This window comes from Nasonia vitripennis (assembly GCF_009193385.2).
Source record: "Nasonia vitripennis strain AsymCx chromosome 1 unlocalized genomic scaffold, Nvit_psr_1.1 chr1_random0003, whole genome shotgun sequence".
Classification (NCBI taxonomy): Eukaryota; Metazoa; Arthropoda; class Insecta; order Hymenoptera; family Pteromalidae; genus Nasonia; species Nasonia vitripennis.
In genome coordinates this window covers 2,560,562-2,578,453 of record NW_022279589.1, presented here as the reverse complement: position 1 = coordinate 2,578,453, position 17,892 = coordinate 2,560,562, and the positions used below count along the sequence as shown (strand labels likewise).

The 17,892-nt window shown below is 31.3% G+C and overlaps 2 protein-coding genes across 11 annotated transcripts in view; both read left to right on the top strand.

Moving 5' to 3' along the window:
* Nucleotides 1-17,892, top strand: part of LOC100678131 (carcinine transporter) — a 440,470-nt gene that overhangs the window by 183,274 nt on the left and 239,304 nt on the right. The window lies entirely within an intron of this gene.
* LOC100679749 (DNA ligase 1-like) lies at nt 2,858-8,124 on the top strand. Its single transcript, XM_031931573.1, has 6 exons — nt 2,858-3,085; nt 3,220-3,606; nt 3,719-3,971; nt 5,928-5,992; nt 7,913-8,004; nt 8,094-8,124. The coding sequence occupies exons 1-4, from the start codon at nt 3,083-3,085 to the stop codon at nt 5,981-5,983; spliced, it is 699 nt and encodes a 232-aa protein (XP_031787433.1). The 5' UTR covers nt 2,858-3,082; the 3' UTR covers nt 5,984-5,992; nt 7,913-8,004; nt 8,094-8,124.

Here is a 17,892-nt window from a genome sequence, read left to right as displayed (position 1 = left end):
TTCATCTATTTATTTCAATTATTGTTTTTCATATAGAATTGAATCGACTTTCTTTTATGAATTTAGCTTTTTATAAGTCCTAAACGACTTATATCTCTCATTGACAAAAAGTACTCTTTGGGAAGAAACAAGAAGAGGATAAAAAGATGAATCCAGTAAGAATAAGTCAGACCGTCAAACTACTCAAGAAAAATCTTAACTCCAGCAGCGTAAGGCACCACTGAGGTCTGAAATAGAATTACAATATTCTGTTTCCTGAGCTCGAGCAACTTTTGAGTTATTCCCAGAAAAAAGTGTAACTTGTCAAGTCAAGAGTTAGAAGATTAGGTTTTACAATTGGCGTACTGATATATTGAACATTTTCAGTTAAATGCTGTGATATATTGTGCAAGACAGTTGGCGCTGAAAATCATATATAAGAAAATAGTAGAAGAACAGTATTAGCATTTCGTTCTCTTAGCCTTCGACTCGCAGTAGCCAAAGGATCAACAAAAGTTGCAGTGAAGAAAAAAAATGCAGTCGCAGAGTCTTGTGTTCCTCGGCTAAACAATTTTAGCTTACCCTGGTAACACTAACCTGCTTGATGACATTTGGAGGTTAGACTGGTAATTTTCTACAGTTTCAACTTGAAGATTAAACACAGTAACCAAAAGAAAAGATAAGTATAAAGTGTTATCATTATCAAGAATAAAATAACCTTTTTATTAAATTTTTATGAAAATTAATTTTAAATAAAATCAATTGATGAAATGCCTTTTTTGCAGGTAAGAAAAGCCGTAAAGATCCTTAATCAATCTCTATTGACTAAGTATTTTTAGCAGGGAATTTATTATAGTTGACAAGGTATAATTTGGATTCTTGCCACTAAAAATTTTCAGCTTGTGAGCATAGTGATACACAAATGAATATTAAAAAGTAAGAAACCAATAATTTATGCACTATAAATGACTATACTGGGAACTGGTTATATATTGGATAAAAATTAAAGCATAAAAAAAGTATCAACATAGTTTTGTTATTTTTTCCTAGGATTTATAATCCAAGCTTGACCGCGGGTTCTAATTGTGCAATCCTTGAAATAGTTTATGATCTTGAACTTTGAGAGATGCTTTGAGATGCTTTGTAACAATGATATAAAAATTTCAATAATATTTATGTACACATCAATAAACTTACTCTGATCTATAGTCTCCGACGATGAACTAGTGATACTTGATGACCTTTGTCTAAATAATTTTCGACGAGTTTGCATAGATACTTCATGTCCCTTAAAATCTGCATCAAGGTAATGCTTATATCTTTTGACTTGTCTTTGTTTATCGTCAGACCCTGAATTCATACTACTATCATTCGTTATTACCATACTGATGTGTTCATCTTCACTCATTGTTAATACAAATTTTTAGAAGGCTTTATCTGAATGTACGTATACAATTTTGTAAAATATAGCAAAGTATAAGTAATATTGTTATTATTGTTGCTACATAAAATAGAGATTAGAAATAGTTTATAGAATGCAATTAATAATAAAATTCTATGTAGTACACGTATATAAATATTCAATAAATAATACAGCACTTAATAAATAGATTGAAAATTTTATTTTACTCCTATAAACTATTTCTTTTATAAATTGAATTATTAATAAAAACTTACATTTTATTGTAAATATATAGAAGACGAGATGATGTATATTGTTGTTATTACCATATTACTATAATATACATGCACAATTAAATGCACAGATAGTATATAAAATTTGCATGTCACATCTTTATTTTGCAATTAATAATATTGCAGCACTCACTGATATACATGCAGAACCATAATTTTTTTATGTATAAATATGTGGCACATAATGCATGTGTAATTTATATCATAATAAATATCAAATTTATTATATCGGCCAAAGCAAATATATAAAATATAGGTGTATATACTCGTCGGGTCGTGATCTCTATATACTTTTACCGACGTTGTAATACTTGTAATATGTATGCCTATATCTATACCTTTTTTGTATATGCCGACGGCAGACTGCAGGCCTATACCTGTACTAATTGTAATAAGATTATTGTCTCAGCAAGCTGCCAACGAGCGCCGAAACGAGCGAGAACGAGAGACGAGGCAAGATAGAGACAGAGAGAGTGAGAGCATAGGTAGCGCGGTTGCCGCCTGGCCGCACAGCGTTGGCGAGATATGACAACGATATGCCGACGGCCGGGAGAGCCGCGACTACAGTTAGTCTCGCTGCGCTATCCATACGAGTAGCTCGCGCTACTACTATACGCGGGTTTGTTGTGAGTCCTGCGAGCATCCCGAGAGCGAACGATATTCGTCCGTGCGTTACCAACGAGTCGCTGCGATGCCCGCCCGAACTGTTGCATCTCCACGTCCGAGACTGGACTGCGTCCGTTGCGTAAAGTACTACTGCCACTACTGAGTTGTAAGTAAGTGTAACCTGCACTCTCACTCTCTCACGTCTTCGGGGTAATATTTCTCGTCTCTCTTTATCGTTCGTCGAAGTGTGCGGCGTTTGCACCTCCGTGTATAGTTACAATTGAATATACATTTCCTTATCTAAACTTCTCGTGTGTTATTTCCTACGACCCGACCTACGCCGCCTCCGCGGGCTCGTGTAAAAACACGTGCATGATCTGAGTCGGCCGAGCCGTGCCTTCTGCACGCCCGACGTTAATTTACAATAAACAGGGTCCTTCTGGCCCTGGTTATAACACGGCAGAAAAGTATTAACCGAGTGTTATAATATATATATATATATATATATATATATATATATATATATGCATACACACACACACACGCGCACACACGCATATGTGTATATATTTGTAATTTTATTCATTGAAAAAAAACATTAATATGCATTAACGATTTTCTATCGTAAACTTTTGACTTTTCTCTGTGAGTACGAGGGTGAATATGTTTTTAAAAATAATTGGAACAATTTAATATGATTTTCAATAGGTAAAAAGGATGCTCTAGAAGCAAAGATCGCAAAAAAAGAGCTTCAATAATCCCTGATGAACAATTGCGTACAGAATCGGAAAATGAGACGAAAATGGTATATTTTATAAAAAATTTCATTTTAAAAAGTTTTATTGGAAAGTAGTTGATGTCTTAAATATTTCAAAGTTATTTTTAACGGTAGCTGCGTACCATTACAAACATAATCAATAATTATTTTAATTATTGTAGCAGAAGAAATTGGAGAAGTACTTGAGTTTGGTTGTCACTAAACTGGACGATAACTCTAATCCTGATAATGTCTTAAAGACTACAGAAAAAGTATCAAAAGAAAATTCTCAAGCGAGTTTAACAGAAGATGAAAAAGATAAATTTTCTGAATCAAAAGTGGTCGAAGCAGCTAATTTTGAAGAGGATGAAACAGAAGTCGAGGAAAACAAATCAGCTGACACAGAAGTAAAAGACGTAGTAGCTCGTAGTGTACAGGATGAAAAAAAAGTTGACAAAAAACAAACATCTTGCAGTAAATTAGACCATGATGCGAATGAGAAAGTACCTGAAAGTCAGAAGGAAAATGAAGCACGATTAAAGAAAAAGCCAAAAACATCTAAAGTAAAGGTTAGTATAATCCCATCTACAATGTTATGCTTATACACTCACACGCACAAGAATGCAGTAATAATAAGCAGTAGATGCAACACTATTTTTAATTAAATTACCTATATTCCAGATTATTAGTGACATTAAAATACCTTCACGCAAGGAATTAGAAAGTCAGAGTAAAGAACTGGAAAAGAAAAGCAAGCAGATTTTGTGGTTGGAGCAGAAAATAAAAAAATTGCGAATAGAAAACCAAGATTTATTAAAAAATAATGCTCAGTTACTTGAAAAAAATAGATCACTAAAGAAGGAAGTAACGAAGTACGTAAGTTTAAACACAGATTTGCAGAAGCAAGTAGTAGAGAAGATGAAAGAATTTCATGGTATGTTATAAATAGTTATATTATATTTTAACTGAATTTGAAAATATTTTTACAAATTTGTTACTAGTATTATTATGATACAAACAAATCTATGATTAAAAATTCAATAAAAAAATGTTTTAAAGGGATGTCAGAGCCAATTGTAACCTCAACTTGAAATCGTAGTTTATATTGCTTAGAATATTTGTTAATTTAATTAGAGAAAATTTGTATTATGTCCAATAATGTATACGAAAGTGACGGTCATTTTACTGACATCACCATCGTCGCCTTGTTAAAACTAGTCAATACAGGGATCAATTAAATTCTCAACTAATTCTATGTTAATTCTGAATCATTTTTCGGATAAGGGCTCTATTAAAATGGATTAGAATCGATAATAGTCTATAGATTTTAATACGAAAAACAACAATTGAAGTCGATGGTTAACACCAACACTTACTTTTTATTAACTTTACTGTCGTTTTTTGTATAGAATCTTATCAATTCCTATCGATTCCTATCGATTCTATACATTTTAATCGAATTCTAATGCAAAAAAATGGGATTCAGAATTTAACGATTTTAATCGATCTCTATATTGAATACTTTTAACAAAGTATTACTTCGCTTTGTACATTTCGTTATTTGTTAAAATTCTGCATAATTATACAAAAATAAGACTTAGCTAATATAGCTTATTAAAATAGCGACCACTGCATTTTGACGCTATAAGCAAGTGTATCTATTATTATTTTATGATCAAAACAATTTTTAGGGTAGGTAACAGTTAAACCAATTAGTATGGCTTCGACCTCCCTTTAAACCGTATAAGAAACTGTTGATTTTAAAACAAAATCACAATTTAAAAAAAATCGTTATAAAACATCACATTATTAAATTTTAATTATCCCTGTTAAAAATAGTCTATAGGAATCGATTGAATTATTAATTGAATTCTAAGCTATATCTGAATTCCACTTTTCGTATTAAAACATGATTAAAATCAATAAGATCAATAGGAGTCTATAAAATTCATTATGAAAAATCACAATAAAAATCAATAGCTAACTAATACCAACTGATTGATTTCTATTAACTCCAATAGTCATTTGTTTGCAGAATTTTATTGACTCCTATCGATTTTAATTGATTTCTAATACAAAAAGTGGGATTCAGATTTCGCATAGAATTTTTGATAATTTAATCGATACCTATTGACTATTTTTAGCAGGGATTGTTTGTTTTAAATGCAATATGATAACATGAGAGCTGATACTTAATATTTCTTTATTTTTGAGATGATAAATACCGCGTTTTTGGTGAATAACAATGATGCAGTTATTATGTTTTTAACGATATAGTACATTACGATACATGTGACCTTAGTAGCAATTTTCTGCATGGCGTTAACAATTGCGCTGTGCAGAAGTGTTGCTTAGATCACGAGTATCGTGTAGAATTTTATGGCACAGCCTATACCTAAGCCCGCTGTTACGCGTATCCGTGATAAAAGCAGTTCTATCTTGTATCGTGTAGTTAGCGCACGAGCGTAACGAGTGCGATAAATACGGTACAAAAAAGGACTATACGTAGGTCATGGATAGGCGTGACTTGATTGCGGGCTTAGGTCACACTGTGCTATAAATAGGTATTTGTTTGCTCTATAATTCATTGTTTTATACTCCGTGTGTGAAACACGGTTTCGCGCACGCTACGTCGCAAAAGTCTTTGCTAAATCGAGCTTTGCACACGTCGTGTCACAAAATACGGTTCGATAAGTACATGTGCAAGAATTACATTTTAGCCTTGTATGACCTTTTTGCACGCGCTCCACTCGGTGCGCTAATGGTCACACAAGGCTACATTCATATCCTGGTACTAGTATCGAAATGTACTATTGTCCGATGATAATAATTTTAACCCAAAATTAAGTTTCCAATAATTGCAAATTATGCATGCGCAATATAATTTTAGGATGCCGTTTCAAATTGCAAAATTCCTGGAGGACATTGCAGTATCAACGACAATAACGTGAACAAGTTTGTTATCAAAATTCTATTTTTTCATAATTTTTCCTTGCAGATTAGGGTGCTGTTTTAATTTAGTTGTCATGCTACAATAAGTGTCACTTTTCTTGTGTAATTTTATCGACTCCTATCGATTCTATCGATTTTAATCGGTTTCTATGAACTATTTTGAATAATTGTTTTCAATGATCATTTTTGTAATCGATAATAATTGACTCTAATCTTTCGAATAGTTCCAATGCATGCAATGGACATAAAATTAAACATGGTTTAACTAATTTTTGTGCAATCATTATATCGTTATCGTGTAAAATGAACTTAAATGTAACTACTTTTCAAGACAGCATTCAACAGGGTATTAGGTAATTGATTGCAGCAGTTTCAAAAAGAGTACTTTTTATGACTATCTTTCTGTTGATTTATGTTGATTATCTTAATGATCATTGAATCTAACACATTTTTTAATTTCCTTTTTCGAATTTCTAAAACTTTTGTAAATAGCCGAAGAACAAACCATATGCTTGACTTATTTTTACTTAAAAAACGTTCTGGGGAATAATTATTAAACATCATTTTATATACTACATATACACATATATGTTTTATAAATATGTATGCATACATACTTTTCATATTCATACTCGATGTAAGAAATTGTATAATGAACAGCTGGGCTTAATTGATTTTTATTTCGAGTGATTGCATATTTGATATTGGATTGCATGCATCCCATAAAAAAATTAATCATTTTTAATTCACATGCATGTGTTTTTCTGATTTATAGACTAATAGTATATTATGCCACGAGGGAGGTAAAGAACTGGTGAGTCCATAGCAAGTGTGAATTGTCACCCGAGCCGAAGGCGACGGTGGCAAACACTTGCTATGGGCTCACCATTTTACCTCCCGAGGGCAATATGCTATTTTTTGCAACACCTTGGGTAAAAGTACCACATTCGATTTTCGCCGCCGGGAGAGAATGTGGCACTTTTACCCAAGGTGTTGCAAAAAGTATATTTGCTGTACAGATTATTTATTCTATATAATTTCTGTATTTCTTAAACCAAGAATCGGGTCTAATAGCACGAAGGGAGGGAAAAAATTGGCAGGTGGATAGTACGTGTTAAATTTACACTGGAGCTAAAAGCGAGAGTGGCAAACACATGTTATAGGCTCGCCATTTTCCTTTCTATAGACGGTATCCAATTTTTTTGTAACAACAGGCATTGCAAAAAATAGCCGTTTTCTGACCGTTGGATTATAAAACCCTGATAACAGTTGAAGATCGAAACCTTTAAAAATTATTGTTAGCGATTGAAAAAAATTAAAAGCGAATAAAACTAAGCACAATTATCTATTGAAATGGATTAATTGATCGATTTTAATCGGCATTTGCGATGTTTTAATTGTTTTAATTATTTTCATTGGTTATGATCTCTAACGACTAGCAGGAAAACTCAACAGAAGAGAAAAACTCTCACTTTTTTAAAATCGCATAAAATTGAAAAAAAAATACGCTTCATTAACGTAAAATTGAAAGTTAATATTTTATATTGTACGGGTTTTGGGTTGATTCCACCTTTTATAGTATTAAATGATATGCCTTCTCGCAAAATGCTTTCTGTTAGTCCACATTAATATGGAAAAATACCCTAAAATCCATGAAATAACCAAAAACAGTGAGCATCACGGGTGAAAGAACTTGTTTGCCCTCGTGGTTGTTTTACTGCCCGTTTTTCACATAGTTGTATTATTCTCCACTGAACCATAATAAAGCCATGTAATTCCTTAGCCTGTTTCCTTAACAAGCAACGTAAAGAGTGACCGTGCTTTGTTTCCAATATTTGTCATTATTCCTTCAAATCACATTATATTTTCGATAGTTGTAGGCTTCTCTATGAAATACGGAGTTAATTTTTAATACTTTTACAGTTATTCAATCGCAAGTTGGAAATTCTGGAATCGACATCGATCCCAAAAAGAATTTTGTCTCTATTGGACGATATCGCGATTCTGACAAAGCGGTAAAAACCTTATTTGATATTAAAAATACAATTATCAAAAAATTGGACCTAATTTACATTGAAAAAATGAAAATCCCTTTTATTTTTAGTATCACATAGGTCGAGATACATGGATAATGGAAAGCGTTTATGATGAAATAATGGCGCCACATAATGGCCCGGGAAAATGTATTAGCTTAATCTTAAAAGCAATGATTGGGACAAAAACACTATCCAAATGTACACGCACTGGTCGAGTGAGCAACAGAAAAATAAACAAGCTAAACGATTCAGATGTTGATGAAACTGAAAATGATGAGAAATCAAATAATAAACCAGAAAAGTTAGATGAGACTAAATTAAATACGTGTTTTGGTAAATATAATATATTATTATATTAAAATTACATTAATATTGTTCTACAAAAGAAGTAATCATATCCCTGTTAATAATAGTTTATAGAAATCGATTAAATTTTCAATCTAATTGAAAGCTATAGCTAAATTCTACTTTTTGTATTAAAACTCGATTAAAATTAATAGAATCAAATGAGTTAATAAAATTCTATACAAAAAATGATCATTAAAGTTAGTAAAGGTCAATGAATTCAATTGTTCTTTTTCGTATTGAATTTTATCATCTCTTATCGATTCTATTGATTTTGATGGAGACCTAAACAAAAAACGGAATCAATATGTAGTTTAGAATTTAATAAATAATTGAATAGTTCCCCATTGACTATTTTAAGCAAATATTCATTCTTAGATTGGTCATTGTAAACGATCCGATTCTGACTCTATAAATAGTTATTTGTTTTTTTAATCTTCAAAAATTGGTAATAATATACAACCAAAAACCGAGCAAAGCGTATTGGTGAAATTCACTAAATATAATACTCATTTTTCAATAAACATCGAAATATGACGTTTTCATTTGCAGACCTCTACGTCCATTGGTTAAAAAATCATCACAATAATGTGAACCCTGACGTCAACATTATGGACGAGATGACTAACTTTAACACTTATGTGTCAAAAATGATTTCATATCTTAAGAGACCACCTCAGCAAAAAAAGATAAAAAGAAAAAGTAATGTATTTTCAATACAAAGATTTTACATATTTGTATAGGCTCTATAACAGTACTGTGGGCACAAAAGTAATAATAATTAACTTTTTCTATGTTTTGAGTAAAAACATAGAATCTAATTATTTCTTTCGTCTATATGCAGGTGCTGTTAGAGCCTATAAATATATATTTTTATAGTAGACGCTTGAGCCATCTTTACTTACATTTTTTTTTCGTATAGATGATTTATCATCAAGTGAAGAAGACGTTGAAACTTCGAAAAAAATTAAAATTTCTGCTAATGTGCATGGTGAGCCAGGGAAGAAAGCAGAGAGAAAGAAGCTTTTAAAGAAGAAAGAGAAACCCGAATTGGGAAAAAAGAAAGAAATACAAAAGAAGAAAAAGAAAGCTACTGACGAAACTGAACAAGTAGTAGCTGAAGAAAGTAAAGTATTGGAAGAATCAGAAGATGCTGCAAAGAATGAAGGTAAAGTTATAGCCTATAAATGTATATTTTTATAGTAGACACTTGAGCTACCTTTGTTTACATTTTTTTTCTTATAGATGATTCATCAACAAGTGACGAAGAAGTTGCGACTTCAAAACAAATAACAATTGCTGCTGATGTGCATAGTGAGCCGGGAAACAAACCAGCCAAGAGAAAGAAGCTTCTGAAGAAGAAAGAGAAACCCGAGGTAGAAAAAAAGAAAGAAGTACAAGAGAAGACAAAGAAAGTTACTGAAGAAAGTGAAGAAGTAGAAGAAAAAAGTAAGGTATTCGAAAAATCAGAACAAGTCGCAGAAAAAAAAAAGAGACGAAAGGTAACGACCATAAAGCTAGTAGCTTAAACGAAAATGAAATCTTCTTTATTGATTCGACAGCTGCATTGTCCGACGTGTCTTCGTTATCTGCAGACTATGTATCAGACGATTCTTTGGCAGATACTGAGAATCCGTTAGAAGAACTTTAAATATTTCTGTTCAGCTTTTAGATTGTTGATATTAAAAGGATACATGGATCGTTAATCGTAAAAAAAAAAATTAAATTTAATTTATTATTATATTTACATTCAATATTTTACAAAATATTTGGAACTTAATGGCAATTCAGGCGCGCTGTATCCATCCTTTTAATTTCGTTACGTCGCTAATCATTATTTTATAGAAGTAGTCGAAAATTTTTTAATTTAGAAGCATATATACTTTATGACATGTATGTATATGTATTATTTATTAAGATAAACATTATTTAACAAAACTAGGACAAGCCAGCGCGCTGTGCGCGCTTAACTATTTGCTAGATCTGTCATTAATGGTGTTTATAAAGTACTTGTACTACTTTAATAAATGTCTTTCCATTTTTATACGTAAAACTTTTTTTAATTCATATTCTTTCCAAAATACGTAAGTATTATTCATAATTATAGCGCAGATTACAACGCACTTTAGTTTTAGATATTAAAAAATAGTAGCATTTAAACAAAACGTAAAAGAACTTTACTTATTCACGATAGGAAAGGACCTGCTAAAAATACTTAATAAGGATCGATTAAATATTCAATCGAATTTAAAGCTAAATCTTTATCCCATTTTTTATGAGATCTCAGTTAAAATCAATGGGATTGTAGGAGTCGATAAATTTCAATACGGAAAACAACAATTAAAATCGATGGTTAATATGAACAATTGGCCTTTATTGACTTGAATAGTCATATTTCGTATAGAATTCTATTGATTCATATCGATTCTATTGAATTTAATAAAGGTCTAATGCAGAAAGTGGTGTTAAGATACAGCTTCAAATTCAATTGAAAATTTAATTGATCTCTATCAACCATTTTTAACAGGACAAATTTCAATAAATCGATTCAAATTCATAGACATTTAAAAATGTCAGTAGAAGTCGATAGAAATCGATAAGATTTCTTATCTACTTTAAAAAAACTTGTAATACCAATAATAGTATTGAACTTGATAAATATAATAAATAAAATCGATATAGGTCAGTACAATTTTATATGAAAAATTCAAATATAAATCGATAAAACATTAAGAAAGTTAATTTAATCGCTTTTAATAGTAATTCTAATAGCTTTTCATAGAAATTTTATTGATTATTACTAACAATTTTTTACTAGGGGGTATGAAAGAATTACAATTGAATAGAAATCGATTAGAATACACCATTAAAGTCGATAAGATTTCAATTGACTTGAATAGTGAATCTTAATTCCATTTTTCGCATTAGAACTTGATAAATCGTGATAAAATACGATAAAAATCGATATAAGTCGATACAACTCAATATGGAAAATTGCAATTGAAATCGATAGACCATAATCTACTTGAAATTCTATCAATTTCAATTAAATTGTTTCATATTAAGTTTTATTGATTTATATCGATTTTTATCGTCTTTTATCACGTTTTATCAAGTTCTAATGCAATAAGTGGAATTGAGATTCACTATTCAAGTAGATAAGTGATAAATAATCTAATCGACTTCTGTCAACCTTTTCCAACAGGGTTCAAAGTCTGTCGATTTTATTTATCATTATCTGTATTGAACCCAATCAAATTATAACTATTTTCCCTGTTAAAAATCATCGATTGAAAACAATTCAAATCGATTGAAATTGAATCGATTTCAAGCTAGATCTTGTTACAAATTTTCACAATTCATCGCGATTGTTTTCATGTTAAAATCGATTGGAATTGATTAAGGGCGATTAGAGGTTCAAATTTTACCAAATTTGTTTGATCGTTTTTTATCGATTTCAATTCGAAAACAATCGAATTTAATTATGAGAAATGGTGACAAGAAATAATTTTAAAATCGATTGATTTTCAATCGACTCTAATTCTTTTTAATCGACGATTTTTAGCGGGGTCGTCACTTTATTCGTTGCTAATGGTAATTAATGCAATTAAAATCCACATTAGAGACGATTAATTAGGAATTCTTATCAACTCCTATCGTGTTTTTCCGATGGAGATATATATTGCGATTCAATTTGATTCAAATAAGCATTGAATCGAATTTGAATCTATATCTTAATCCTTATTTTAGCTATTCAAATGGATTTTCTATGGTGAGTTTATAAAGATCGATTAAAAAAAATACAAATTAATTAATAGAATATATATACAATTCGATTAAGTGAATTCTAATACTTATGTATTTTAATCCAATTTAATTGATAATATTTTATCGTTTTTAATCGATTTCAATGCCATTAATATTACGCACGCAGCAACCTGTAAATAATAACTTTCAAATGTAAAACGTAGGATTAAGATATAGACTCAAAATCGATTCAATTTTTGTCTATCGATTTCAATCGCATATTTTTAGCAGGGTATGTATAAACACTATAAACTACTAAATTTAAATTAATTTTTAAGGGGTTTCAAGATCTATGCAATTATTTTTATATAGTCTGTACAAAATCTTAAGGATTTCCAAAATCTTTTTAATTTTTTGTTTTATAGTTTTGTGCAAAATTATGTACAAGCCATGGCTCACCTCTTGGAGGTTACAAAATATTATTATTCTACTGTATAACCCTACTGCAAAATCTCACATGAGATCTCATGTGAGATCTCGCCTAAGATCTCATGTGAGATTTTGCAGTAGGGAAACGTCCCAAACATCGTCTTTTGGCTTGAGACAAAAAAGTAAATTATGTGAATGGTTAATTTATTGCAAATAATTTTCTTTTATACTGATACAACGATATATACAGTTTAATTTTCCTCAAGTTAAACATGTATAATTTTTATCTTAACATCATAAATCTATTAAGTACAATACATATGATTTTTATCTATTTCGTTCCAATATTTCCGAAATATTTCGGAAATATTGGAACTAAATATTTGAAATCTTCCAGGAATCTTTCGACGAAATATTTCTGAAATAATGTTATGTCCCTCGAATTCCTATATTGAAATATTTTTTTAAAGAATTCAGAAATATTTCTGAAATTTTTCACGAAATATTTCAGAAATATTACTGCAATAATATCATTTCATAAAATGCCCCGCCTTGCAAATTTCTCATAATGTTTCTAAATTATTTTGTGGCACGCAGTCTCCTGGGATTTGTATTTGAAATAATTCAGGAAAATTTAAGCAAGCTTCCGTAACATATTTCTTTAAAATATTTTTGATTTATTTCTGAATTATTTCAGTGTTTAATATTTAATGGAACATTTGCAGTAAAATAATTCCGGAACATTCCAGAAAACTTCCAAAAAAATTTCTTTAAAATATTTCTGAATTATTTCGTAATTCTTTCAGTGTTTAATCTTCACCGGAAAATTAAACACTGTACCTCGCCCCTCTTCCAACAGCCTAATGCTGCAAGTACACGGCTCATGTCCAATGACAACTTGTGCAAAGACTTCAGCAAATAAAACTGTTTTGTGGCAAAGGAATTTATTTCTTTCAAGTAATTTATTTCATCCCTCTTTTTTACCTACACCCCCAACCCCTTCCCACGTTTAGCAACCCATAGAAAGGAATATTTTCTTCAAGGAATGCTTTCTTCATCGGCGACTTTTTCTCCAACAGTCCTTTTTTAGGATAGTTAATAGGTACATTAATAGATACATTGGCGACTTCTTCTTCAACATCCTTTTTAAGGCAGTTGTTGAGTAAGTCTTACTTTATCGGCAACTCCTTGTTCAACTGTACTAGCCGTTATTTTGTTATTTCTAACATTTATTTTGTTTTGGTTGTGCTTTCTCATATCCTACAACAATGTCTTCTCCTGCGAAAAAATATCGTATCGATAGATGCGTTAATCCATTTGATATTAATACAGGACACAGCAAATCTCTTAGGAAGATCTCCAAAGAATTTCAAGATGTCTATCCTGATTATCCAACATCTTCACTGATTTGTAATACATGTAGAAAATCCTTTTACTAACTACATGATTTGTCATCTCCAAACGTCAGTATGAGTGTTGATTTTGAAGCAGAGACTGACTCACCTTCGGTTTCAAACACGGATGCACCTATGCAAGATGATCTTACAGATATTTTAACTGGACTTAAAAACAAATTCCAATCCCTGCCGGAGAACGATCCATTACGTGTCAGTATTCTTACTATTTTGCCCGAACACTGGGCAATACGTAAAATTATGAACCAATTTGGTGTCTCACAGAATGGCTCGTAAAGCAAAACAGTTAAGAGAATCAGATGGAGTTTTGGCTTCTCCTGTTGCAAAACGTGGAAAAACATTACCTGCAGAAACTACTCAGAAAGTTGAAGATTTTTACGAAAATGATCTTAACAGCAGAATTATGCCAAATAAAAAAGATACCGTCAGTATTTATTTATATCGTGAAAAAATAAAAGTGCAGAAAAGATTATTACTTACTGATATTAAGAACCTTCATAATCAATTTAAAGAACAGTTTCCTGAACATCCGATTGGGCTTACCAAGTTTGCGGAACTGAGACCAAAATGTTGTGTCTTTGCAGGATCCTCTGGTACACACAATGTATGTGTATGTACGATACAGCAAAATTTCAAGGCGATGATTGACGCAGTAAATATAGAAAAAATCTCAAACAATATTCTGAAGAATTATAAAGATTGTTTGAATTTCGTTCTATGTGAGGATCCCAAAGTTGTTATTTGAATGAATGCAAATTTTGTCCGGACATTCAAAAGTTTTCTAATTACGTTGAGAACATTATGGATGAGCACAATATTGATCAAGTCATCTTCAGCACGTGGCAATTAACCGATAGATACACTTTGATAAAACAATGCCTAACATCGCAAGAATTTATTGAAACTTTATGTTCTAGCCTAGAAAAGTTGATACCTCATCACTTCATCGCTAAGGAACAATCAAAGTTTATTTCTGGGAAAAAAAATAATCTTTCTGATGAAGAGGTTCTTGCTCAATTGGATTTTGCTGAGAACTATGCTTTTACAGCCCAAGATGCTGCACAGGCATTTCATTTTAATAATGATCAAAGTACGATTTTTTCTGCTGTTGTTTATTATAAATCTGAAGGCAAGCTAAAGCATTTCAGTACAGTATCTATGTCCGACTGTACTACTCGTGATGCCACTGCAGTATACATAATGCAGCAAAAGCTTATACCTGAAATTCGCAAGGTTTGTCCCACAGTAAAAAAGGTAATATATGCTACTGATGGTGCTAAACAGCATTTTACAAATCGTTATCAAATGAGTAGTTTAATGAGTCATAAGAGAGATTTTGGCGTTGATGCTGAATGGCACTGTTTTGCTACAGCTCACGGAAAAGGTAGTTGCGATGGAGTTGGAGCGATAGTAAAGAGAGAAGCTACAAGAGCGAGCTTACAAGATGCAAAATATAAAGCAATTCTAGATGTTAAAGCTCTTTATTCATGGGCTAATGGGCGATCATTCAATATAAAATTTTTCTTATACACCAAAAAAGATCACGAACAAACTCGTCAATTCCTAACAAAGAGATTTAAAAACTGTCCACCTGTCACAAATATACAAATGGGGCATGGATTTATCCCAGAAAATAATGAAACGTTGAAAGTCATGCATTACTCAAATACCAATGAACCTAGGAACAGAGTAATGATATCGGCGAAAACCATTTATCACCAGTAAAAACTCCACGAACGAGGAGCCAGAATTGATAAGAGTGCACAAAATGTCATTAAAGATTGATTCATTTGGCTAAATTATATATTTTTTTCATCCACGCAGGCATATGCATATACACAGAACTATAGAAAAATGTAAGTGCAAAAACCGCAGATAGATAATTCTAAATCTAATAGACCGGAAAAATATAAGATTCATGTGCACAAATACTGATTCCGATAATACATTTATAACCATTTACCTCACAAACCCCCATATCGATACTTTAAATTGATCTAAAATTATTTGTTGCGGTAAAATTGGTTTAGTGGCGGTATAATGTCCGCCATTTTGGATCCACCATTTTAAATTTTGAAATTTCGAGGTCAAGCTAAGATTCAATGACCCCGAAAACCCCCATATCGATACTATAAACTGATCTAAATTCATTTGTTGCGGTAAAACTGGTTTGGTGGTGGTATAATGTCCGCCATTTTGGATCCACCATTTTAAATTTTGAAATTTCGAGGTTAAAATAAGGTGCAGTGGCCCCGAAAACCCTCATATCGATACTTTAAAGTGATCTAAAATCATTTGTTGCGGTAAAATTGGTTTGGTGGTGGTATAATGTCCGCCACTTTGGATCCACCATTTCGAATTTTGAAATGTCGAAGTTAAAATAAGATTCAGTGACCCTGAAAACCCCCATATCGATACTTTAAACTGGTCAAAAATCATTTGTTGCGGTAAAATGGGTTTGGTGGAGGTATAATGTCCACCATTTTGATTCCGCCATTTTTGATTTTGGAATTCCGTCAGCATTGTCAATAATATATCCTATCATGAGTTGTACATGCTTTTTGGTGGGATATTTCACAAATTAGAACATTTTTACTATTGTTTTTGTTGAATGTGCTATGAAAACGTGGGTTTCAGGCTCCATATTTTATGCGCCACATTGGATTTTTGAAAAGGCCAGAACTTTTTCAAAAGCCCTTGACCAGACGATCATTTTAGACCTCAAACGTCTTGTTAGGTTAACCCCTAATAATTTTGGGTGCACTGATGGTCCGGTTGACGTGAAACGTCCGATATATATATATATATATATATATATATATATATATATATATATATATATATATATATATATATATATATATATATATATCCGATATATATATATATATATATATATATATATATATATATATATATATATATATATATATATATATATATATATACATTCCGATTAATGGAACAAAAAGAGCTATAATAGAATATCCCACACAAAAAGGCAAGAAACAAGTACAAGGTTTCCTTGGTCTTGCAAATTGGGACAGGAAGTTCATACCTAAGCTCTTAGAATAAACTATTGGAAAAACTACTAAGAAAAAAAGAAAAATTCTAACGGAAAGAAGAACAACTTGAAGCATTGTCAGGATGTAAACCAAGATTCTATAAAGCACCTGAACTATACCTAATGCGAAAAAACACAAGACTAGGAATCGAGGCGGACGCATCATGACTTGGATTAAGAGGATGCCTATTCCAAGTAATAGAAGTAGGAAAAGAACAAACGATCGGATACATAAGTTGAGCCCCGAAACCCGCAAAACAAAAATATACAATAACAGAATTAGAGCAATGTCGTGTGCATTAAAAAAATTGCATGTGTGGTTAGTAGGAAGACACATAGTAGTACGAACAGATCATGAATCCTTAATAATTATCCAAACATGCAAACTAGCAAATAAAAGAATTGCTCGATGGATTCTACACATTCAACATTACGAAATCAAATGGTAACACATTAAAGGCAAAGACAATATAAGAGCAGACACGTTATCAAGAAACATTTTAAAAAATAACTAAAACTCTAACAAATAACAGACAACTGGACAAGTAAAAAAATCAATCGAGCTAAACCTCAAGAAAAAATAATTGACAGCAATGGCGTAACAAAAATACTAAAAGATGTCAAATACCTTAACCCCATACCAAATACACTAGCATACATGGTGGTCAATGCAAGCCATGAAACAATCCTACATTTTGGTTTAAAGAAGCTATATGACTTCCTAAAAAATAATTTTATAATAAAAAATGCCTACAGACTAGCTACAGAAATATCAAGATAAGAGAAAGTGATAATAATAAGGGTAATAATAAATAATTTGTTTTTAATTTTTCACTTCTAGAAAGAATATATTAATTAACTTAACCG